Here is a 23,399-nt window from a genome sequence, read left to right on the forward strand (position 1 = left end):
GGCAGTGAAGCTGCCACTGATGGACAGTGGGACTGGGCAACAAAGCGGTATTGTTGTACGCTCCTCAAAGCCAACCTGCTGCGTTCACCATTCCTACACAGCACACGACCTAACTGTGGTACCTGAAGTTGCAGGGTTACGGTGGGATTCGAACTTACATTTAAGAATCTGCTTCTGCTCTGCCGGTGAATCACATCCTCCCCCTGTCACACAGAGCTCAGGGGCGGGGAGCTCTCCACGTGGTACGTTGCGTTTGCTGCTTGTTCCAGGACCTGTTGGTCTCCCTGGCCATTGGCATGCCGGAGCTCACTGCTCATCCGGTGCCGTACCTCGCTGCCCTGGAGCCTGCGTGCTTCGTACCGCCTGTTTTACTGGGGCAGGGAGAAGGAGTAATCTGCGGTGGTGATCAGCCGCTGCACAGTAAGATCCAGCTGTCCAGTAGCCCAAATCCCAGTTATGACTCCTCTTATGTTTATTGAAATACCGTGTAAACTCATTTTTGAATTTGGTTATCATGCATCTGTTTTGCAGTCGAATGTTTAATTTTTATTTATATAATAAATGTATGTAAGCTTCAGTCATGAACGTTTCTTCTCCTAACGTCTGATGTTCAGTAGGTCGCCTTGGCTCTTTCCATGGCTGTAAGGCTGGGTAAGATCCCTCAACATCATCTCTGCGTAATTCACTTTGGACAAATAACTTAATACCTGTCATAATAACTTTGGACAAATCTCAGAAGAAGTCTCCTCAGAGGAAAGAATGGAAATCTCTTGGGCACTGTGGAAGCCCATGATGTCTTGCCTGCCCAGGACACCTAGATTGGAGTACTTTTGTCCCGATTTTCAGAGTGAACTTCGTCACTAATGAATGCCTTATGTTTTAATCCTCTGGCATTGTCTTTCAGGTATAAAGATGATGTTGACAGTCCTACTGAGGAGAATGGGAAGCAGAAAGTCCTGTACAGCCTGGAGTTCACGTTCGATGCGGATGCCCGTGTTGCCATCACAATCTACTGCCAGGCTACGGAGGAGTTTGTCGGTGGCATGGCAGTGTAAGTCCTGGGCTTGTGGGCATGTGGAGGGGTACAGGAGCTCTTGGGCGATGAGCATGTCTAACATCTCTTGTTAATCACCATTGAGACAATGCTGCCACAGGTGAAATCTCAGTTTTGTTTTATATATTCTGATAGCTTTGAATATTGCTTTCACTTCCTTGCCCCACATAGCCAATTTTCTCTCTTGTTCCCTTTTTGGTTTGTCTTTTGGGTGTGGGGAAACCATTCTGTGTGCAACAAAGGAGAGGAACTCATGGCTGTATGCTTTGTAAGCAAGATGATTTATGAAATTGAACAAACAAACAAACATCGTTTCCCCTCAAATGCTACCTGTTTTTTCCACATCACCCAGTTCACTGGATTTTTGTGTGATTTCCCTGTGATGGGAGCATCTGGGCCACCAAAGAGAAGTTCTATCTGACATTTACATAGCGAGTCTGCGTGGAATTGAGGCCCACCTAAAGCCCCTTCTGGGGTGAATGACCGCCTCAAAACAGGCTATTGAGAGATGGCTGTTAGGAGGGTTTACTGCCCAGAAACCCTGTCTGTATGTTTCCTGCTAGGTACAGACTGTTTTGGGTAGCTGTAAAAAGAACGGTCCAAATGTGGTCAATGGAGTCTTCCCCATATATTTCATTCTAGTAATGCATATGTACAAATTTTCCAGCCTTTTTATCTAAATCACCACATTTAAACCATTCCAATCAACACTGTATCCAGTAAGACTACAAAGTTTCCCCTCTGTATTAAGGGTTAAGGTGGCTGAAACTTACTCTTCCTTATGTGTGGTAGGTATCCTTGAGCTGCTGGTACATTATTGCAGGCTTCCAATAACCATAGGACAAAAGAATTCTTCTTGTTCTATGGATAAAGGAAGATTCAGGCTGCAGAAGCTCTTGGCTTCTAGTAGAGGCTTTTGGCTGATCAGCAGCTCTGTGCACGCAGCGCTGACGGCTTCTGCAGTTTTGCTCTTGATTTGGGGGTAAGGTCAAGTTTTATTTAAGTGATTTTCAGAGGTTTCAGCAGGGAGATATGTATGAAAACCATAAAATGGCTTGTATGCTTTATGCAGAGTATAAACAGCCCACTAATGATCAATGGAAGAGGTAGTTTTAGAAGTGAGACAAGCTCAATGCTCCCATCCAGATGTGCATTCCTCCGAACTGGAGGATATCCCGATCGAGGATTTTTGTTTAGGCCCCTCTCTTCCGTTGAAGCCTGTGGCCGCCTTTATTTTGGGGAAGGTAGTGAATTAGCTCTTTCAAAGTGCTTGAAAAATATCTCTCACCAAACTCAGAAAACCTTTTCTGTTTAGATCCAGGTTTTCCTGAGCAGAGCTGAATGCAGCATCAGCATAATGCATGGGTGCCTTAGAAATCCTGATAAAGTTTCCGTGTTCTGTCTCTTAGGTCCTTAGGTTTCCTGTGAATTTAGTGCTAGTGAAGTGTTGGAATGGCAGCCTTGGAGATTGAAGTCCTCTTTTCCTAATACAGGTACAACGTGGACAGGCGACCAGTTTCCCTTGTGCTGCCCTGCAGAGCATTCCTTGTGCTTTGAAATAAGAAGGAAACCATCTATGGGCTAGTGGGGAGAGCTGAGGGCCTCTGTGGCCAGGGTGGATGTATTTATGTTGCCAAACTTCAGCCATGGCTGAAGTGATCTAAAACAAGCCTTGCTGATTTATTTCAATCTTGTTTTGCATACTCATTTGTTAGTTTATCCCAAATGAAAATTTGCTTGCCACTGATCAGTAACAATGAAACATTTGCATTTACAACTCAGTGTAAGCTTCAGATCAAACTTTGTACTATATTTTATGAAGACTGTAAGTCTAGAAAGAATATGCATATAGTTTTGAATTTATTCTTTCAGACTCTTGGTTTTACATTTTCTTGTGTTAGAATGCTATTCTAAAAGAAAATGTGGTTTTTAGTTTTGTTTTTTAACCAAGCTGTGCTTGGGTGGGAAGTACAAGTTTATCACCCAAGACCAGCACTTTACCATTCTTGTTGGTTTAACTGCTCTGCATTGGACTTTTAAAAGGCTATTAAAACAAGTTTTGCCTTTAATAATAGCTGTAATAATTACATTAAGCTATTATGGTATAGAACTAATTGTTTCTGGACTGTGTTTTCACTTCTGTAACTAGTAGCTCTCTCCTCTCAGAACTCGATCGGTTGATTGGAGATGGAAAACACAGTTTCTGGTTCACTTAAGAATGTGTTTTACTGAAATTTCATACCATGCACTAAGCTAGTGGCTGCCCCCAGTTCTGTTGTCTGTTCTTTAAAGCTTATGCAGCAAACATACCTAATTGCTTTTTAAATTTAATTTCTGGATGGAGTTTCTGAAAGTTAACATAACTGTCAACTGCAGAGAAAAATATTTTTGAAAATACAAAGTTTCTAATCCACCCTGTCCATGGTTCACCAAAAGACGGATCTCTGTTCAGATGATGGAGGAGAAGCCTTTGTTCATGAGCCCTGCCTACCTCTGCACGAAACCAGGATCTGTGGTCGGACGTCGTTCCTTGCTAACTAAAGGGGGCTGACGATACTGAGCTGCCCTGTTAGGGTGGGAGCAGTCCCCAGTGCGCAAAACCTTTATGTTGGAAGTCAAAGCACTTGGATTCCGCTCTTGCTTCCACTGCCGGCCTTTTATTTAATAAGCTATACTTTAATTTCCCCATAGTATAGGAGTAATGAACTGGCTGTTTCTGCTCTGGAGTTCTTGGATGATAAATGTTACATAAGAATGGGGCGTGGGGGTCCACACCAGCAGCCAGTGAACTTTTTGGAAGGCATGATCCTGATTTCATGCAGATGTGTAGGTAATAAGGGCTGGGGGAAGTGAGATACAAAGACTTTATAAGCTGCTTTAATTCAACCCAGGCAATTTTTCCATGTGGAGGTGGCTCATGAAGCACGTCTCGGGGCTAGTGCAGCTGCCCGAAGTAGGCACTTCTGCTTCTCTGGATTTGCTGGCTGCTAGTAAAAAAAAAAAACCTTTTGAAGCTCTGATTTCAGCTTTGCAAAGCAATTCTGAAAGGGCAGTGCTATAATTACTTTGATTTATTATTTTCAAGTTCTAGTGGAAAAAAAAAATCGGGCTGCATTCTTAGAGCTCTAAGTGCATTTTTAGTGCATTAACGGGAATGCAGCTTCCCCCTGTGTGGGGTGGTAGTTTTCCCTTTTTCTCCTTTTCTTTTGGTGCTAACACCTACGTTTAAGGAACAAGCATGTGGGAAAGCTGCACTGTGTATAAATTCTAAACTTTATTGCTGTGTCCAGTGCTTGTGAAGAAGACTCTCTTTAAAACAGAACACTTTTTTTTTTTTCCACTTTCCTGAATTGATGCTGATTCCTAAAATGGGAGAAACTTTCTGGACCATTGTCTAAAGCAGAAATTTCCTCCTAGTCCCTGGCCTGCAGCATGGCTCCTTAGAAGTGCTAAACAAGTTATTCTTGCTTCTCTGCTGGAAGAACTGCTGAACCTGATAGCATCCGGGATCCTGATAGCATCAGCGCTCCTGCTCCTGTGAAACTCCTGCTGGGAACATTGTTGTGTTCATGCAATTTGGCGTGGGAGGAGGGCTGGGAGGGGAGGTGGCTCTCGGTGAGCAGGGGCACTGCTTGTTGTAGAGCCTCTGCTCATCTTGGAGCCATGGCACCTGCATTGCCTGCGTTTTGTAGGCCTACCTTTATGATTAGCTAGCTGTGACCAAAGGGAAGTGTTTCTGCAATCCAGGAAGCTTCCTCCTAGAATTGCTTGGGCTCCGTTTAAAAGCTGCTGGCTTTCTCAGGATGGGCCTGCGCTGCCTGTGCTGACCTGTCTCAAAGAGCATTCAGCAGACTCTCCCAGAGATGTGTTCAGCTACGCTGTTTCCCAGCCAAGATCTTGGTAACATGTAGCTCCCAACCACTGTCCTCTTGTCCTGAACTGCTGAACTCTGAATTTCACAGGGAGCTGAATTGTTACCACTGCGGGGCCATAGTTGAACAGTGAAGTGTGGAGAAAGCATACACGTGGCTGTTTGTGGTTGTAAAGCTATCTACACCTCTGTGTAGACAATATGTGGCCATATTCCTGTGGAAAGATGTCCAGTACTTTCTGGTGCTAGGGGAGGTATCTGTAGAAGCCTCTTGGACAACATGGGAATTAGTTTAAATCTGGAAGGGACTGCTGCTTTGCCCATCTAAATATCTTTGCCCAGTTAGGTTGAGCTCAAAGACTCTTTATATGAAAACACGTTAGTTCTCAGAGGACCAGTGGGTGCATGACCCGGAAGATAACAGAGACCAGATCTATCTGTGTCTGGAGCCTTTTTAATGGCAGGGAATTTGTGGTGATCCGCTTCTGAACAGCTCAAGACCCCTGTTATCCTTAGTTTTATTTATTTTTGTGGTTGTTTCCATTGTCTTTGGTTTGGGAAGTTGTCAGATTGGCCTGCTTTGCTTGTGTTTCGTATGGCAGTCCCGCCAACGTGCTTTAGCACAGAGTCTTCCCTGGGGATCCGCCCTCATCTTTGGTTAGCGGTGGGTGTGCTCTTGGGGAGCTAGTCTGTAATCTGGCTGCCTCGGAGAGTGTGATGTTTCTCAGTTTGTCCTTTTCTTTGGCTTCAGCTTCCCTGCAGCTGGGTAGAAAGCAGAGAAGAGCTTGGCTGGGGACACCATGGTGACTGCTTGACTGCTCACCCATGAGGACAAGGCTCAGTGGCAATGAGGCAAAACAGTACCTGTCACCTTCAAAACCATCTTACAAACAAATTTCCTGTCAGAATCTGTGGCGCTAACTGGGTTTTCTAGTCAGAGAGGCAGCTCTGCCGCTCTGGTGGAGGGGTTCAGCCATCATCTCATGCAAAAGACTTAATGGATTATTGCAGTGTTCCTGGACAAGGAGTTTGAGGAGGCTTGAGGATGCTGCTGGCTCAGCTGGTGCCGGTAGTGTGAAGGCCACTTGGCCAAGGTAGATCAAGCAGTGGGCTCTCAAAAGTCGAGCCTTGAAATGGAGAAATAACTCCTGGGGGGAAGCAAATGGAGGAGACTAACGATGGCATTGGGGATGATGCAGTTCTGGAGACTTGTGGCCTTTGCTGCAGGGAGTGAGCTGGGCAGAGATGGGGTCCCTGGCAAGACGTTTGGCGGGAGAGAGGACCTGGGATGTCGAGTCAGAAGGATATTTTAGGGATGGGGATTAGTGAATGATTGGGTTCAGTCTGCTTGGTGAACTCTGGGGCACAGGTTTTGGGCAGGCCAGAGGAGGTGTGCGTGCAGGAGCTAGGCAAAGGGTGACCAGGGTGGGCTAAAAGGTGTAAGAATCTCTGCCTTAGCGTATGGGAGGCATGAGCATGCAGGCATGGAAGCTGTGTATCAGCTACTTGCTAAGCCTGTAATTTCCCCCAGATAAATGAGAGGAGGCCCTATTGCATTGTCATTGCAGGCCTAACAGTACTTCTCAGCAGTTCCTAGAGAACAGTTAGCTGAAGGAATTCCAGATCATAGCCTGCCTTTTCCTGCAGTGAATGGTTCGTGTGTTCATACCCTCAGATTGGTTTTAGGAGACAGGTATGTTTTTTGGAGCAGGCTACAGAGGCGTTCGTATTCTTGTTGTATGTGCTTGTGGAACTCATCCTTTCCATTTCTGGCAGAAGCCCTGATGTGCACACTATTAGGCTGTTCCTGGGAGAGCCCCCAGGAATTTTCCAGCTGTAGGTATCCTGCTGACTAGCAGGAAGGATTGTGCAGTTAAAACATGACAGCAGTGGTTATTTCCTCAGGGGAAGGAGTCAAACCAGCCCTGTAGCTGGAAGCACTTAAAACAGCCAGCTCTGAAGACATGAACAATCCAGGCAGATCAGGAGCTGATGATAAATATGACGTGAGAGATCTGAGTTTTGCAGTCCATTCTTATGACAAAGAGTTTCCTCTTTGGGCAGAAAAGATACTCTTTTGTGTCCTAATAATGTTGCCAAACTCCGTTTCTTCATTATAAAGAGACAACGCAATGAAAACAGTCCAGTTTAGCTCTGTCAGTCCTTGCCCTTTTTTAGGACTGTGCTGTTTGTGTTGCTGATGCACAAATGGGTGTACTGGAATTTTTAAAATCCCATTTCCTTGTTTGTTTTACAATGCCTGCTACACATTACTAACATCCTACCACAGTCTTTCAAGCTGACAGTGGACGTGACACTGCAATAGATTATGTATTTCGTCTGCGTGTGGAGATTTGAATAGTTGGTTCACAAAATGAAATCCAAGTGAAATGTGTAGCTCAGCGCATGGCTGTTTTCACTAAAGCTTGTGTAGGAGAGACAGCGGCACTCGTATTCCTTTGGTTATTTAATAGCCTCTGTCTATTCAGGGCCTTTGAAAGGTGCTCTTGCTGTTTTTGGCTGGTGACTGTGGTGATTAATATGAATTCTTTGTGCAGAGAGATTTCTTCTGTGTGAAGAAATCAGAGGCAAGTGCTGTTTTCTGCTAGGCACAAGCCTTTACAGCCAAAGCCTGCTTTGATCCATGCAGACACCAGTCCCCAAGGGACTGTAGTGTACAAAGTTCACATGTTGGAAAGCTAAATTCTATAGATTTCATTGAACAGAGAAACCCTCTGTCTTTAATAAGAGTTCTGGCCTTTGTGCCTCTCTCTGTAGCTGTTGTGTAAGTACCAGCTTTGAAGCCTGGTTAGAGTCGTGAGTGCAGCTCTCCCTACAGTAAGCTCAGCAGCTGAAGCTGGATGTCTGCAGGTGCTGGAACAGGATGTGGATGGCGAGGTTTCAGTTGCACGGTAAGGTGTTTGTTTCCTCCCGGCCTGGAGTGGAAGTTTAATCCTGGGTGGAGGTGGGGAGGAGGAGAGAGCACGTGTGGCAGTGGCTGTAGCACACCAGCTGAGCACCTGATTAACTTCCAAACTGCGTCGGAGCTCCTTTGGGCTGGATCTTGCCTAACTCTGGCTGAGACCTAGGTCTATGTCCTTCTTACATTTTGTTAGTGTTTCTTTTATCAATAAAAAATCACTTTGCGTTATTCGGGATGCTTGTTCGACTTCCTTCTTCCCCCAAAGCTGACCTGTCAGATCCTGCCCCAAAACAGGAGATGTGCAGGTGGAAGAGAGAGGCGCCAATGTGCTTGCTCCACATCAACTCCTGGCCCCTTTGAACATCAGCAGAACATGACTGACTCCCTCCTCATCACTTGTATGAGGACGTGGAGCCTGCCAGGCAGCCACAGCCTGCAGCAGTTGAAGAGCTGGTTCCTGAGTTCCTTCTAAAGCTCCTGTGCGGCTCCTCAGTAACTCTGGTTTGTCTTCACTTCTCTGCAAATTGCCAAGCAACACACATAGCTGTGCTGAAGAAAGAGGACTGTTGTCTCGTTGAGAGGCTCCTCCAAGTGCAGGCTATCTCACGGCTGTTAGTAATCAGAAATAGTACCTTGGGGCCATGGTGCTACTTGCATCCTGCTTTTCCTTGTATGCTTTCCTCTGAGGAAAGGGGACTGGACAGCGCTGTGCACGACTGAGGCAAGTTGGCCAGGGTCCTTGCTCGGTGCTTCTCGGTCCGCGGTCCCAGCACGCTTGTAGCAGGAACCATCTTTTGACAGTCCGAGGCAGCCACAGCGCCAGGTGGAGCTGAGCGTGAAGAAGCCTGGGGGAGTTGGGGCTGGTGCCCTGCTGAAAACTTCCCTGGGTGCCACTCTAGGGATGAGCGAGAGGGAGAAGCTCCCGGACGCGTTCTCTGCACTTCCAGTGAGCCTGTGGCAACAGAGGCTTAGCTCAGCTCAGCAGGTTCCCAAGCACCAGCATGCCCCTGGTGGTTTGGGAGCTAATTAAGGTGCCCAGCAGCAAGCCTGGACTGAGCCTGGGGAGAAGCTGCTTGAGCCACAGGCTGAGCTTCTCCTTGCAGGCGGTGAGTGCTTCTCAGCTGATAGTGGAGGAGTGAGACTTGGGAAATAATTTTAATTTATTTCCTGTTCTCTCAAAATCCCTGCGCTGCAGCATCTCGTCTGCTGGTTCTGTTATACAGCTGGTTTGGGGGGCTGGAAGGGTTTGGAAGGGGGAGGAAGCAGTCAACGTGAGGTGTAAGTTTTGCTCTGTGGGAGTAAAGATGTGTCAAAGAGTTTACAGGAGGAGGTGAGATGCATGAATCCTGAGGACAAAGCTGGGGGTTGCTGCTGCAGCCAGTTGTGTGGTACCACGCATTGTTGGTGATTCTCATAGCTGTCAGGGGTATCCGAGCAAACAGGTTTAAAAAAGTACGGACTGGGATTTCTGTTTGGAACTGATCTAATGGGACAAATCCCACTTCTTCATTGTTCTGAGCTGCCAGCGATCGCTAGGCGGTTTTGTTAGGTCTCCCTTCTGGACCGTGAGCTGTCCTGGTGCAGTCTGAAAAACTGCAGCCAGATGTTCTGATTTCAGCCCTTATGCAGGGAAAGGCAGTGCATTTCTTCTCTGGCATCCTTTATAATTAATACATGTTGCCTTTCTGTCACGTCTCCTTGGCTCTACAGAGCTTCTTCACCCTTGCTTGCTGTAAGCTCCCAGCAGCAAAGGCAGGGGAGAGAAGACTTGTGAATACACCGCTGGCTGCTGGCTGCAGGTCTCCAGGCATTCAGTCTGAGTGTTCAGATCCAAGGCTGACATACTTTTTGGCAGTGTGGACCAGACAGTAAAAATTTCCAAGGCAGAAATCCCACTTGGTTCGCTTGGGGAAGCTTCCTTGATATTTTTGTGATGCTCTTCAGCTCAGGAAATCTGTGTACCTGGGTTATGTCCTTTCTCAAGGACTTAGAGCAATGCGTGCCAGCAGAACATGGATTACAAATATTTTTTTTCAGCAGGCATGCTCTCTGTGGCAAGCAACATGAGTGATCTGGAGAGATGGCAGAGTTGGCATATTCTTAGATACTTTGAGAGCTTTTTAATCAGTATTTCTGAAGGGGCTGTGTCTTATCTCAGCAGCTCCTACATCTCTTGATTGCGATCTGGTTTTCTGTTAAATATTTGGTGAGAACCTTATCTGACCCCATTTCTGCTAAGACTTCTGTGATTTTTCGCAGTAGGGACCCATTGCATGCTCTCAACTTGGAGGAGATTTCTGCCTGGTGCGGGAAACTGTCCAGATGAGAAGATACTAAAACATTCTTCATTGCGAGCCTAATGTGAGCTATGGGACTTTTTCCTAATACCTCCCTGAAGTGAAAAGGCAGATGGGTGGATTTTCTCATTAGTTTGATCCTTTGTAGTTGTGGTGCGGACGAGCAGAGGATCTCTGCTAGTATTGTTCTACCCCATTCTCCCTGGGCAGTGTTGCTTGTTTTCCTCAGATACGCTGTTTTGGGCTTCTGGAGCTGTTAAGTGCAGGTCCTCCTGCCTTTGTGGCACTTGCCACGAGCATATTTATGCCCTTTTCCCTGCTGCTGCAGAGCATCTCATCCAGGCCATTTCTGACCACTTGCTCCTCCTGTGCACTTCAGTTCCAGTACGTTCCTGACTTGCTGTCACCGTAGATAAGCCCTTTTTCCATCCCCTGCCTTCCCAGCTGCACAGGGAGAATTGTGCCTCTCTGCAGAGCTGGGAAGCTTTGAGAGAGCCACAAAAGGAGCCAGATACAGGCTTACTCTATTCATTGTGCTTGACAACTCAGTAAATAAAACTTCACTCAATCGCTCGCTCTGTAATTCACACATAAAAGATCTGTCGTGCTGATCTCTCCCACACCGTGCTTTAAATGCAAAGGATGGAGTGAGACCTCCTAGTAAAGCAGCACAATTTCAGTGCCGTTCAAAAGTCTTCTAGGGTAAGGTATTGTCATAAATAACAGCGCACCTACCTTGGCAGGAAGAACAGTGCACATGGTGATCCTGGTCTTCATCATGGCCTTTTAGAATTTAACATGGATCTTGTGACACTTGATAAGCCTGGAAGACCATTGCCTCCTGGATCCTTGGAGGGTGCTGGACCTACGCTAGCTTCCAGGGAAATGCAGCAGATCGTGACGGTGGGGAGCCTGGATTTTCCTCTTGGATATGAGAGGAATTAATAAGTATTCATCATCTACTGGTATTCAGGTTCTTGTAACCTCAGCTGCCAAATGAATCTTAATCATTGCGCTTTAAATCTCTGGATTGGATGATGCTGGCCTGAGCCCTGGAGGGCAGCCAGCCACCCCTGGGGGCTCCTGCACTCTGACATCAGGTAGGGAGGCCCATAACTGGCAGGGGTATGGGTGCTGGGAGCCTGTCCCCCCCAAGCCAAGCTGGGTGGATTTGGGAGCGGGGTTCCTTTGGCCTCTGCATCAGCTGGGTCCTGAGAATGTGCCTTGCCTTTCCATCCTGCTTGGGGAGGGGAGCGCAGTGGCTGGGGTGCTAAAAGTGCATTTAAAAAGCAACCAAGTACACCTGGCAGCCCCACAGCCATGTTACTGAGGAGGAGATTTAGGGAGGTTAAGTTCTGAAAGCAAGAGAGAAAACGCGCATGAAATAGTTTTGGCAGGAAGCAGGGGCAGCTGCTGCTGCACCTTATCCTCCAGCCACTGGTGACCGTGGTTGTCTCTCCCATTACATTCTCTCTGCACATGCACCGATCCTGTTACATCATCCACGCTCTTGAGTGTAAACTTCCCATAGCTTCTTTTGTAGTTTTGAGGCTCAGGTGTGTCTGCTGTGGTCATCTCAGCTGTCCTCCCGCTCGGCCTTTTCTTTAAGGCAGATGGTCTCAGGTGTGACGCTCAGTTCTGCAGCCCTTGGCTGACCGTGCACCTTGAGCTTCTCCCGTGGCTTTTGCTTCACCACCTCTGGAAGTGAGCTGCCCAGCTCTTGCTCCTTGCTTACAGAAAGCAGGAGGTATTACCTCTGAGGCAGAAATGTATTGCTATCCTCTTCTGGTGTGCTGCACTCCTCTACAAAGTGTGGTTAGGCTGAAGCAACTCGGAGCTTGCCAACCTTTGCTTACATAGCTGGTGGTTTGTAAGCTGTGTCTGTATTTCAGAACAGCTGAATGTCCTCAAGAGTACAGAAGCCTGTTTTACAAGCAAGGATTCTCTTTTCTTTGCCTTTGTGCATGCTCTGCTAACTGCTCTGCTCAACAGGGCTTCATACTCAACAGGCCACAGCGAAGCAATGCCTTGATTCCCCTCTGGTGTTGTCCTCTGTGATATCCCAATCGAATTAAGGAAAAACTCAACATAGGATTCCTGGTTCTAATGCGACGCCCGTCCCTGTAGCCTGTCCCCGGGCTGACTGGTTGGTCCCGAACAGCGGCAGTCAGGTTTAAACAGTCAACAAGGCTTCAGGCTTGCAGCCGCCCAGCGATGTTTGCAGTGGCTGGAAGCCAGCACCCTCCCAGGCTCGCTTTATGAAGCTCTGCGTAGGAAGTAAGGGTTAGTGTGTAGAAGAGGGAACATCCTATTGTCCTGACCGGCTGGTAACATCGTTCTTGTCGAGCTGGAGCTAGACCTGTCTGTCCGTGTGCTGGGGGAGGTCTGTTGTTTCTGCAGTGCAAGCCTGTTGGACGAGGGCTCTTCTGCTTTCTGTGCAGTTTGCCAACGTGCTCTGAACACGCTGTTGGTAGGACAACAGCACAAAGGCTTTGGAGGTAGAACCAGCTTCAGGTGTCCCCACCCTGCTTTGGAGTCCACTGCCTCCCTCCTGTGCCAGAACCAGCACTGTGAGAGGCTGTGCACCTCCAGCTCAGAAACCACCCGCCTGGAAGGGGCAAAAAATCCTGGTTTGCCGCTGCAGCCCGTTGCGAGTCATGCGGCACGCGGTGACGGCCAGCGGGAAGCAAAACGTCTCCTGGGGCTGACGGTGCCGAGTGGGCTCTGCGTGCGGAAGGTGCTGGCTGGTGGCGGTGCTCCCCCTCTCAGAGGTGTTTGGCGTGTCAGTGCCGGGGCTTGAGACAGCGGGAGAGCTGTGACTCTTCCCTAGGTGGCACGGAGGACTGACGGGGGTCTCTCCAGTGGTGCTGGTCGCCGCGGGGCATCTCCGGGGAAGCACGTGAGGAACGTAAAGGGCTGGGGAGTCAGTCTGAGGGGACCTTGCCCACCAGGATGATCCCGTGCCAAGCAGTGTTTCTCACTGCAGACCTGTCCTGCAGAGGCATGGGAGAGCTTTTGGTGCCGTGCTGTGTGTTGACGCTGTTTGATCACTCCTCGTTCTTCCTGGGTTTCCTGCAGAAAATAACTATGTGCTGGGTGGGAAGCCAACATTGCCTCGGCTCTGGATTTAGTGAGCTAGCTTTTGCTAGGCTGCTGCACCCCACTACTCCTCTGACCCCCGGTGTTTCCAGGCAGGTCAGTATGGATCCAATCAGACCTTGCCTGTCCGCGCTGCTTTCCCTTCCCCATGCTCACCATCTTGCCTTTCCCTTCCCTTTTTGTATTCCCAGTGAATGGCTGTCAGCCCCTGCCAGCTCTGCCTCTTAGAGCTGCCACTTTTGATTCCTGAAAGGCAGACAGGCGTGAATGAATGAGAGCCTAGCAGAGAGCAATCACTTGTTACAGCAAGTTTTCTTTCCCCCATTTCTTCAGATACAGCACAAAGAATCCCTCTCTGCAGTCTGAGACGGTTCATTACAAGAGAGGGGTAAGCCAGCAATTCTCCCTGCCTTCCTTCAAGATTGATTTCTCGGACTGGAAGGATGATGAGGTAAGTCTTTTCTTAGTGCCCCCTTTTTTCCACAACTCCGTTGCCCCAAAAACACTTGTCTTCATTTAGTGTCTCTGAGATGTAGCTGAAATATTCACACTCACAGCTGCTGTAGTGTGTTTTGCGGGTATGAGACAAACAGGGCCATGGGAAGAGCAGATATGAACACTGCCTGGGAACTTGGCAGGTAGGTGAGGCAAACAGGAAAGAAAAGAAACCAAAAGCAGCGATTTCTAATATCACTGATCAGCTGCCATCCCAACAGCTGGCGTAGGAGGGAGACTGCAGAGATTGGCCCTGGAGCTGTTCCAAGAGGAACCTGCTGCTCTTCAGCCTTGTTCTCCCTGCCAGCCAAAGAGCTTATGGGAACAAATGTGCCCCTGCTCATTTGCTAAATATTTCCCAGTTACCTTGGGATAGAGTAGCTAGAAGTTCTGAAAAGGTCTGTCTTGATTTTTATTTACTTTTTGCTGCTCGTCTAGACCAGATTCTAGTCCCCAAGATGGGGTGCATGCAAGACAATTCACTGGGGGGTGAGAAGAACTTCAGTAGTAAATGTATATAATTCATAAATCAGTACACATATATTAGGAGTGCATGACCAAAATTGTTTTACTGCTGGGAGTGAAAAATCAAAATAGCTTGCAGACTGCTGTTCTAAGAGTCCTGTTCTGTTTAAGGGCTGTGTCCTGCATTATTAGCAAGCAGTACTGTGCTGCGGAGGGATATTCTCCCTTCCGGGGCAGATTCACTGGTGCATTAATACCGAATAATGGGATGCCTTCCTCCTTTTAGTTTAACCTATAACTGCAAACAGGCGAAGGCTTGTTTTTAATTAAGCTCTGTGGCTTTTGCTACATAGCAAGGTCTATGGAGTCCCGTTAATTTTGATATCTTTTCAAAATTCCAACCCAGGCAGTAACTCTGCTTCTCGAGCCTCTAGGCTTTGGCCTAGGGGCTTCCCCTGCATGTTACACAGGGCAGGGAGGCCTTGGTTTTTGACCTGCTCTGTGCAACATTGCCCTAAGACATTCCTGCTGCAGAGGAGCCAGTCTGTAGCTACTGATAATATGTTTGTTCCTGCAGACCCCTCTCCTGGGTCAAAACTGATACAATGCTCATTTCTGCTCCCAGGCCTGTATAAGGGCATTGAGTATGTGGACCCTGTTAGGAAACACTACCTATTAAAAAAAAAAAGTCATCTTCCATGTATTTTGAAAAGATTGAATAGCTATTGTCTTGAATTTACAGTTTTAACTAGAATCAGTCCCGTGCTTTAACAAATGCTGTGGTGGTTACCAAGAGCCTGCAGAGTCTGGTCTCCTGATGTCCTGGCTTCTCTGCCAATATATGATTTCACAAGTTCAGCCTACAAAAGCCTGGAAGAGCTGTTTTTCAACCCCTTCTGTCATCTGAGAGAGCTGGAAAGTAGGAGCTCAGATCCCTTTCTTCTTAAAGAAATTGAGAAACCTAATTTTCATTTTTGTTCCTGCCAGCAAGGTTTTAATTTGAGTACCAAAGTCATGTCCCTTGGATAGCTTAGAGGGAGAGATGCTGTGGAAAAGTAAGCTTCTAGTCCCCTTTGCTTGATTCTGCTGCATCCTCTGATCTTTGTCATTGGTTTTATGGGGGCTCTGGTTGTGGAGAAAATGTGGAACAAGCAGCGTGAATCAGAAGAGTTTCTTCTCCCGTTTTTGCTGTGTTACTCTTTTTCCTCTTAAGTCCAGTAAAATGCTAAATCTTCCTAAATGTCCATTGAAATGCAGCACTTTTATCTGACAGCTGGCAGAGTGTTATCATTCAGCTGTGTACAATTACATGCTTCAGGTTGCTTTCCAACTTCATTGTTAGTGTTGTCAAAAAATAATAAAGATTTCGTTCATATTTTTGCTTAGTGTAGTGCTCACATATGATGTAGTTTTTGGCTGGCCAACAGAACGGAAAATAGTGTTACGTTGAGTTGTTATGTGGAAAAACTTTATAAAAGCACAATGTACTTTGTTTTTGTAACATATTGGTTTGCTTGCAAACTGTAGTGTAAGGCTTGTGTTGACAGTTATTTTCAGGTCCCTAAAAATGATTGTGAGATGGACCCTTAAAGAGAGTGTCTGAGAATGAAAAAGTTTATATCATAAAGCAACCACAATTGGTTGCTTTACTCTGATGTGACTTTCCCTTCAAGCGGACAAAAAGTAGCTTTTGTCTTACAGTAATGAATCAGAGCACAAGGCAAAGCCATAAGCTTCTTTCAGCAGTGTTAATCAATTGTCCTTAGTGAATTTTATTTTTTTCATTCTGGCATGCTATTATAGTTCCAACATGCAAAATAGAAAATAGTGGCTCTATGAATCTCTTCTAACAAGTACTGAGAGGTTAAATGAGATCTTTACGTTCTCTGTGTTACTCTGCTGTTTTGGAAGGAGATTCTGGTAGTTTGAAGGAGGAAGAAAATTGTTGTACAAAGAACAAAAATAAGTATCCCTCAGGTCTGGAGACTAGCTGAGACAGCAAGGGTCAACCCATAAGGTCTTCCAGCGCAGGCTTTCCGTTTGAAATTGGATATGCACATTTGAACAGATGTGTGCATGTACAAAGCTTCATAATGCAGCTAAGAGTTGTTTCTAGAACAGGCACGTGCAGGTTACGGGTCTCTGGGCCACTCAGCTTCTGCAGCAAGTAGCTTACAGCTACCGATACAAGAATGGTAACCTCGGGATTTCCTCTTCTCCCACACATCCCATGGAAGGCTGGCACGTTCTTGTAGTCCAAAGCCCGCGCATGCAGCTCTTAGCAGAGGTGCAGCCACGTGGGTGATGAGCTACGGTACACTTGGTGGTGGATGCCAGGGTGTATCGCGTCCCCGTGTATCGTCATCATTCACTTCAGGGTGAATGTTTATATTGCAGTTCATTAGAGGAGGAACCATTCAGCAGTACTAAGGGTTGCCTTGCATCACATCCAGTCTGGGTGCTTTGGGTTACCATTTGTGCCAGTGACCAAGATTATCCAAATAATTTATCTTTTGAGAGACCGGCTGGAGGAAATCGCACCACAGTTGGTGCTAGGGCATGGGAAAGGAGCAGGAGGCTCTAAGGCACTACTTGAACGCTGCTGTGGTGCTTTGAACTGAGTCTCAGTTGTCACAGGGAAACTGAAAACAGACTACCTGGAGCACCATGGTGAAATGACGTCTTCTCTCTGGGCATGAGATAAGATGAGAAAACCAAGTCAGTAGTTAACAGAAAACACCAGAAATCCAGTTTCTGAGCCACTCCATTCCTGGCTTAGGACAGTGTTTGTAAGGTTGCATTTTTCTTGTGTTTATAAGATCACATGGAGCTTTTGAAGTGCTTAATGAAGTGCAAGACAAAGGAAAAAATTGAGCCTGTTTTCCTTGCACTCAAGTGAGATCTTAAATTTTCACTCTTGTCCATCAGAAGGTCAAGGATCTGAATTTCATAACATGTCAAGAGATGGAGATCAGTCTGATATTTCTTTAAAATTTGGTGTGAGCTTGACATTCTTTCTACATCTTCAAGAACTTCATGAAAGAGTGTTTTTTTTGGTTTTGTTTTTGGTGTAGAGAGCATAATGTGTATGGCTGTTCTATTTTGAGCAACTTGTCCAGCTACAAATTATACAGGAGATTTTTAGGATATATGAATTACTGAGAAAATTCAGACTGAGATCCTTTGCTTCGCTAGCCACCGTTGGCGTTTAGTGTCATCTCCCTAGTGGACTTCCTTCAAAAGCTCTTGTCTGAATTTCACATCTTCCTGCTCTTTCAGGAGTTCAGTGTGTTCCTTTGATACCAGGGATTGTAGGCCCATCAGAAAGGGTTACTTCATTAACAAATAATGGAGAAGTTTCTGAGCTGTAGTGTTTGCCGAAGTAGTGCTTGCTGAAGTCTCATCATCTCAGAGGCCCTGCTGGCACGGCCAGGACAGTAGTGCAGCCTCACAGCCTTCGGTGGGAAAAGCCCCAGGCTTCTGCTGCACCAGGCTGCTGTTCTTGTAGGTCAGAGCTTGGTATCCTGTAACTTCATTCCTTTGATGCTAACACTATTGCAAGTCTTCAGCCTGGTGTGAATTGTTTAAACTCATCTTGTTTCTTTTCCCTCAGCTGAACTTCGACTTGGATCGTGGTGTGTTTCCTGTGGTCATCCGAGCGGTGGTGGATGAAGGGGATGGTAAGCATGGCTTGTTCTCACTCAGTCTTCTTCTGGCTCTCCTGCAGGTTACGTGACCCTTCAGGGAAGGCCTCATTGTCCAACAGTGAAAACATTTTACGAACAGCAAAGGTTTGGGTAGCTTTTCCAGAATAAAAATTCCCCTTAAATCCCACTTAATTAAAAGGGTCTGTCTAACCACAGACTCTTACTTAAAAACATACTTTTAAAGAAAACTTCAATTTTTGACAGGAAAAATGGCCAGCTAGTTAGTGTTGGAATAGTGTTTAGGAGACCTAGGGTTAGGTCCTAGCTCTGGCACCATTGCCCAGCCCAAATTGGAACAAATGACTCCCTCTTTCTGAGTTTTACATTTGTAGAATTATATTGCGAGGATGGAGTTGGTCTCTTCTCCCCCTGTGAGGTTTAAGTTATCTTTGTAAAAGCTCTAGCTAATTGTAGGGTTGGTGGGCCTTCCGGTAGGAAGGGTCAGAGAAAAAGAAAGGTCCTTAAAATCCTCAGGCCCAACGTTCAACCAAATACAGTTCAACAGTTTTAAATTCTCTCTCTCTCTCTCTCTCTCTTTTTTTTTTTTTCAAAGGAAGCTGAATGGTTACAATGAAGGTGCATAACCTTTGATGGGAAATAATATTGCTGAAAACATTTGAAGCACGCAACCTCTCTAAAAGAGAGGAGTGGCCAGTAAATGTTTAGATTGTTAATTACCTTGCACAGTATTTTCCTTAGGGTGTGCTTTTGGGCTCTGTGTGTTTGCACTCATTCTGAGCATTGGCAATGAAAGGAGCACAAGAAAGTCATATTTTCCCTAAAAGTGGTGACTGTTGTGTTCAGCAGGACCAGCGTTTCACTTCTGCTTTTGCAACTTTTTGTACAAAATTTAAGAAAAACGAGAAAGGGAAAAAATCCATTGTTGATTGTATTATTTATTGCAATTACTGTGCTCTGCTTCTTATGTGAAAGTGACCAGAACTGAACTGCATTATTTTACAGTCCTCTGAGCAAAGTGAAACAGAGCTGGATGAACCGATTTAAAGTGTAACTAACAAAGCATAGTGCAACATAAAAGAAATTACTTTTAAAATGCATCTATTTTTAGTGATTTCAGGCACTGTTAATAATACTGACATACATAGAAATATATACATATATATATTTATTTATTTATTGACCATAGATATAAAACACCATCCACTGTTTATTGAGCTTTTGCCAACATATTTGTACTTTCTTATGGTGGGCAATTCTATGAAGACCAAAAACAGAACAGGAGGCAGCATGGGAAGTATACATTTATGCACATACCATGTCTGCTCTAAGCCAATAGTGTACTGTCATCTATTTTAATAACCTGGAAAGGCAAATTGCTTTTAAATCCTCTCCTGGAAAGAATATCAGCACAAAAATATGTGACGCTCGAGTGAGATAGGAGGAAATTGTTGTGTATTCTGGTTCTTTTTAAACTGGTGAGACTGGAACAAGCTGGCCTTATGTGTTTGGAGTACCTTGAAAATTACAGCCAGCCTGTAACTACTTGTGTTAAGTAAATTTGAATGGCAAATTAAAACAGCAGTCAGCAAGGTGTTGGTTTGGACTGAATTCTGACAGAAGATGTTTGCATTCCTTGAAGTTGAGCTTGCAATATTATCACTCGCCGTTCCTGGCAGTGGAATTGCTCTCAGTGAAAGGTACGGAAATCCTTAATGGAGGGAAGGTGCCGTGCAGCTCCAGCTTTATGCATTGCTTGAGTGAGCGGGATATGAAGGGAAGCGTTATCTCTTATCTCTTCTTGGCTATTCAGACTGCAGTCAGGGTCCTGAATTTCATGTACTGAGTGAGCTAGAACAGACTAGCTCTTGGCTGGCAGGGAGGGAGCATGCAGCTGAATACCCAGCCTTAGCCCTCTTTTCTATGTGCCATTACGTTCCTGATTGCACCCTAATTGCTCTGACTGTTCTTGCAGTAAATTATCCAGCAAATCTGCAGGCTTGGACCCTTATCCCATGTTCTGCTGTTTCCAAACACAGTCTCTGTGCCAGAATCCAGTGAATGGTTCCCCTTACTGCCTCTCCTGTTCTGGGGGCCCAAAAGAAGCTATGAAGCTCCCATCCCTTTTAGACATCACATGAGTCATTTCCTTCAACTGTTACCTTCCTGGCATAGAACTTATAGCAGCATGTGTACGCTCTTCTGCATGTGCTGAGCACAGGTTCCCCTAGGCCTAGGTAGGGCAAGGTGGTGACATACCTTTCCCTCCTTCAGTGACTCCTCCAAGACCTCTGCCTCCCATTCCCATACAATGAGTCTGAATGTAGCTAGGCAAAAGAGTCCGATCAGCTGGAGCTAAACAGAACTTCAGAGTTTTCAGCCAGAGAAGTCGGGATTGTGCCTTGGTTTCCCCTACTTGGCACCTGTGTTTCCTTGTGTTTTTATGTGCAGAGGGTGCCACGAATGCAGTCCAGAAACCTCTGACAGCCCCTTCTGAATGCTGTTGTATTAAGAGGGAGGCCTCAAGGTTAGAAGAGGGAAGGCAGGTTATATGTCACTAAATCAGATAACTGGACGGAGATGTTTTCCTGTCCAAAAATGATATGAGAAATAAAGGTTTTGCAAGCATGTAGGATTAGATGGTAATAAAGTGGTATGTACCAGGGCTGGAAGGGCTGCCAATTGCTGTTACACCAGATGGATTTATTCATCTCTGTGACATATTCAGGTAATGAAAAACAGGAATATGAGGGAGGAGCAGAACCCCACTGAGCTTTGTTTTACTTTCCTTTTCCACACTCTGGAAACAAAGCGGTGTAGTTTGTCGCACCAGCATAACCAAGGCAGGTAGATGAAGGCCATGTCTGTGTAGGGCCCACCACAGTCCTGCTGGGTTTTGTTGTCACTCAGGACTGTGAGGTGAACCAAACTGAAGGCGAGGTTCTGGGGGTGGGGGGGAGAGGCAGAACTGGACACGGCACTCCTGGTGTGGCCTCAGCAGTGCTGAGTGGAGGGGAAGGCCTCTCTTGGCCTTCTGGCGATACTTCACCTTGCAGCCAAGAACACCGTTAGCTGTCTCGGCAGCAAGGGCATGCAGCTGACACATGTTCAGCTTGGTGTCCACCAGGACTCCCAGGGCCTTTTCGGTCAAGCTGCTTTCCAGCTGGTGTTCCTCCCCAGGTGCAGGACTCTGCACTTCTCCTTGTGGAACTTGCTAAGGTTTTTTGTCAGCCATTTCTCCAGCCTGCTGAAGTCCGCCTGGGTGGCAGCGTGAGCCTTTGGTGACCCAGCCACTCTCAGTTTTGTGTTGTCTGCGAATTTACTGAGGGTGCACCCTACCCCATCATCCCAGTCATTAATGAAGATGTCAAAAGGACTGGATGCACTATTGACCCCTGGAGTACTCCGATAATTACTGGCCTCCAACTAGACTTCGTGCTACTGACCACTGCTCCCTGGGTCTGGCTGTTCAGCCGATTTTTGATCCACCTCAGTGCCTGTCCAGCCCATACTTCAGCAGCTTCTCTCTGAGGGTCTTATGGGGAATAGTGTCAAAGGCCTTACTGACGTCCAGGAAGATAATATCCACTGTTCTCCCCTCGTCCATCAGGCAGGTCATTCGTTATAGAAGCTTATCAGGTTGCTTAGGCATGAATTCCCCTTGGTGAATCCATGCTGACTGCTCCTGAGGCTTTTCTTCTCCTTCGTGTGCCTGGAAACAGTTTCCAGGATTAGTTGTTCCATCACCTTCCCAGGGATCGTGGTGAGGCTGACCCATATGTAGTTCCCCAGGTCCTCCTTCTTTTAAACTGCTAGAGGAGATGAGGATGCAATAGGTGGCAGTTTAGTCCGTTTTAGTAAATAGACTAAAATTCAGCTCATGGTAGTGTTTGTGTTGTTTTCAAGGCTTAACCTGGACTGTTTTCTCTTTGCAGTGGTGGTTGAGGTGACAGGTCACGCCCATGTTCTTCTGGCTGCGTTTGAAAAGGTAAATGAGTTCTTTTCCCTCTGTCCATGTAATTGTATATGTAAACCTTTCCGTGGGTCATTAGTTTGTATTTATATACCACTTAGCACAATGGAGTCCTGGCCTGTGACTGGGGTTCCTGAGTGTTATTGCTTGCAGCAACTGCTGTGCAGCCTGTAATTATCATTTGTACCTGAGCTGGTCAGTCAGCTGATGGTAGCTGGTGTTTCCTGTGCGTGGGGAGAGGGTGTGCCTTGGTGTCTGTGATGTTTGAGAGTGGTGAGTGTTGACCAAGGCTGCTACCATGCAGTTTACCAGGGCCTTGTGATCAGTTTGCAAAACTGGATCTGCTGTGTCCAGAGCCTGTTGCACCATTGTTTGGCCTTAGTTTACAAGTAGGACCAAGCCCTTTTAAGGAGTTGGGTTACATCCTGCATAAAGACTTAGAACTCTACCACTTTTCAGTGGCATGTTTATATGTAGCAGACGGCCACCTATACGGTGAGGCTAAGCACAGGCAGTGATAAATGTCTCTTCCCATGGTACCTGGACCATGCAAACAGTTAAAAGATCTATTACCACTCCATGTTGTCTCTGGGGTAATACTGCAGACACATGTCCTGGGCAAGCGACACATAATGACATCCTAAGATGAGGCAAGAGATGCTGGAGCAGAGTTGGGCATGCAGAGGGATGCAGCATCAATGCTGTGCTGGTAGGGACTCTACACTTCTAGGCTGGCATGTGGGCTGACTTCTCCTCGGTCTGCTTGGTTCCTGCCATGTTCAGGAGTAAGTTGCCGGGTGTTAATCCTGCTCCTCCTAGCTGGATAGTGTGGATGGTGACAAGCTGAGTCAGAAGGCCTGGGAAGCACAGTCAGTCCTCAGGAAGCCCTGTGGTTGGAAGGTGCTCTGAGTGTTCCTGTCACTTTTTTTGTTGGACTTAGTATGTGTTGAACTTACTCCAGACAATTAAGGATTTGTGAGAAATGAGATGGGCAGCTGCTGCACCCCTGGAACTAGGGCAGGGTTGTTGTTCTTCTAGTTGCCTCATCCAGCTGATACCGAATACTGAACACTCTGGAATCCCTCACTCATTGTTCAGCAGCACCTGGGAGAGGACGGCGTGGGCAGCAGGCACTGGCCAAGGCTGTAGAGTTTGGAGCCCTCTTGGTGGAACAGCACTGTAGACAGAGACCTCCTAGCCTTGCAAAAGGAATGGTCAGCCATTTCTGAGGAAAGAAAAGCAGATGAGACCGCGAGCTTCCTGCACGTTGCAACCTGATTTTGAAGTATTCCATATGTGCTCACCTTCCCCATCTGCGAGACTCACCTGTGTTCCTATGGCTGCTTCCTTGAGAGATTTTTGGTTGTAGCTAGGTTCAGATTGTTCTGGATCTAGTAAAGCAAGTATAGTTTTTACTTAGGAGGAGTGTGTCTAATTGTTGTTTTCCACGTATCCAAACCTAGCACTGTTGCAGTAAGTAAGCCCAGCCTCTGTGGTCAGGGAGCAGAGCTCTCCCTTGGACTTGGATTTGTCCCAGCTTCCCATTCTAGCATCCCA

At 46.5% G+C, this 23,399-nt stretch overlaps 1 protein-coding gene across 4 annotated transcripts in view; it reads left to right on the forward strand.

Moving 5' to 3' along the window:
- The window catches only part of MGRN1 (mahogunin ring finger 1), a 56,550-nt gene that overhangs the window by 14,014 nt on the left and 19,137 nt on the right, over nucleotides 1-23,399 (forward strand). For all 4 annotated transcript variants that reach the window (XM_080557201.1, XM_080557200.1, XM_080557203.1 and 1 more), the window contains exons 4-7: nucleotides 905-1,051; nucleotides 13,578-13,695; nucleotides 17,818-17,884; nucleotides 21,805-21,857. In XM_080557201.1, coding sequence (XP_080413327.1) covers nucleotides 905-1,051; nucleotides 13,578-13,695; nucleotides 17,818-17,884; nucleotides 21,805-21,857 — 385 coding nt within the window. The remainder of the gene's footprint in view (nucleotides 1-904; nucleotides 1,052-13,577; nucleotides 13,696-17,817; nucleotides 17,885-21,804; nucleotides 21,858-23,399) is intronic.

The sequence above is a fragment of the Anser brachyrhynchus genome (genome assembly GCF_964034855.1).
Source record: "Anser brachyrhynchus genome assembly, chromosome: 15".
Taxonomy (NCBI): Eukaryota; Metazoa; Chordata; class Aves; order Anseriformes; family Anatidae; genus Anser; species Anser brachyrhynchus.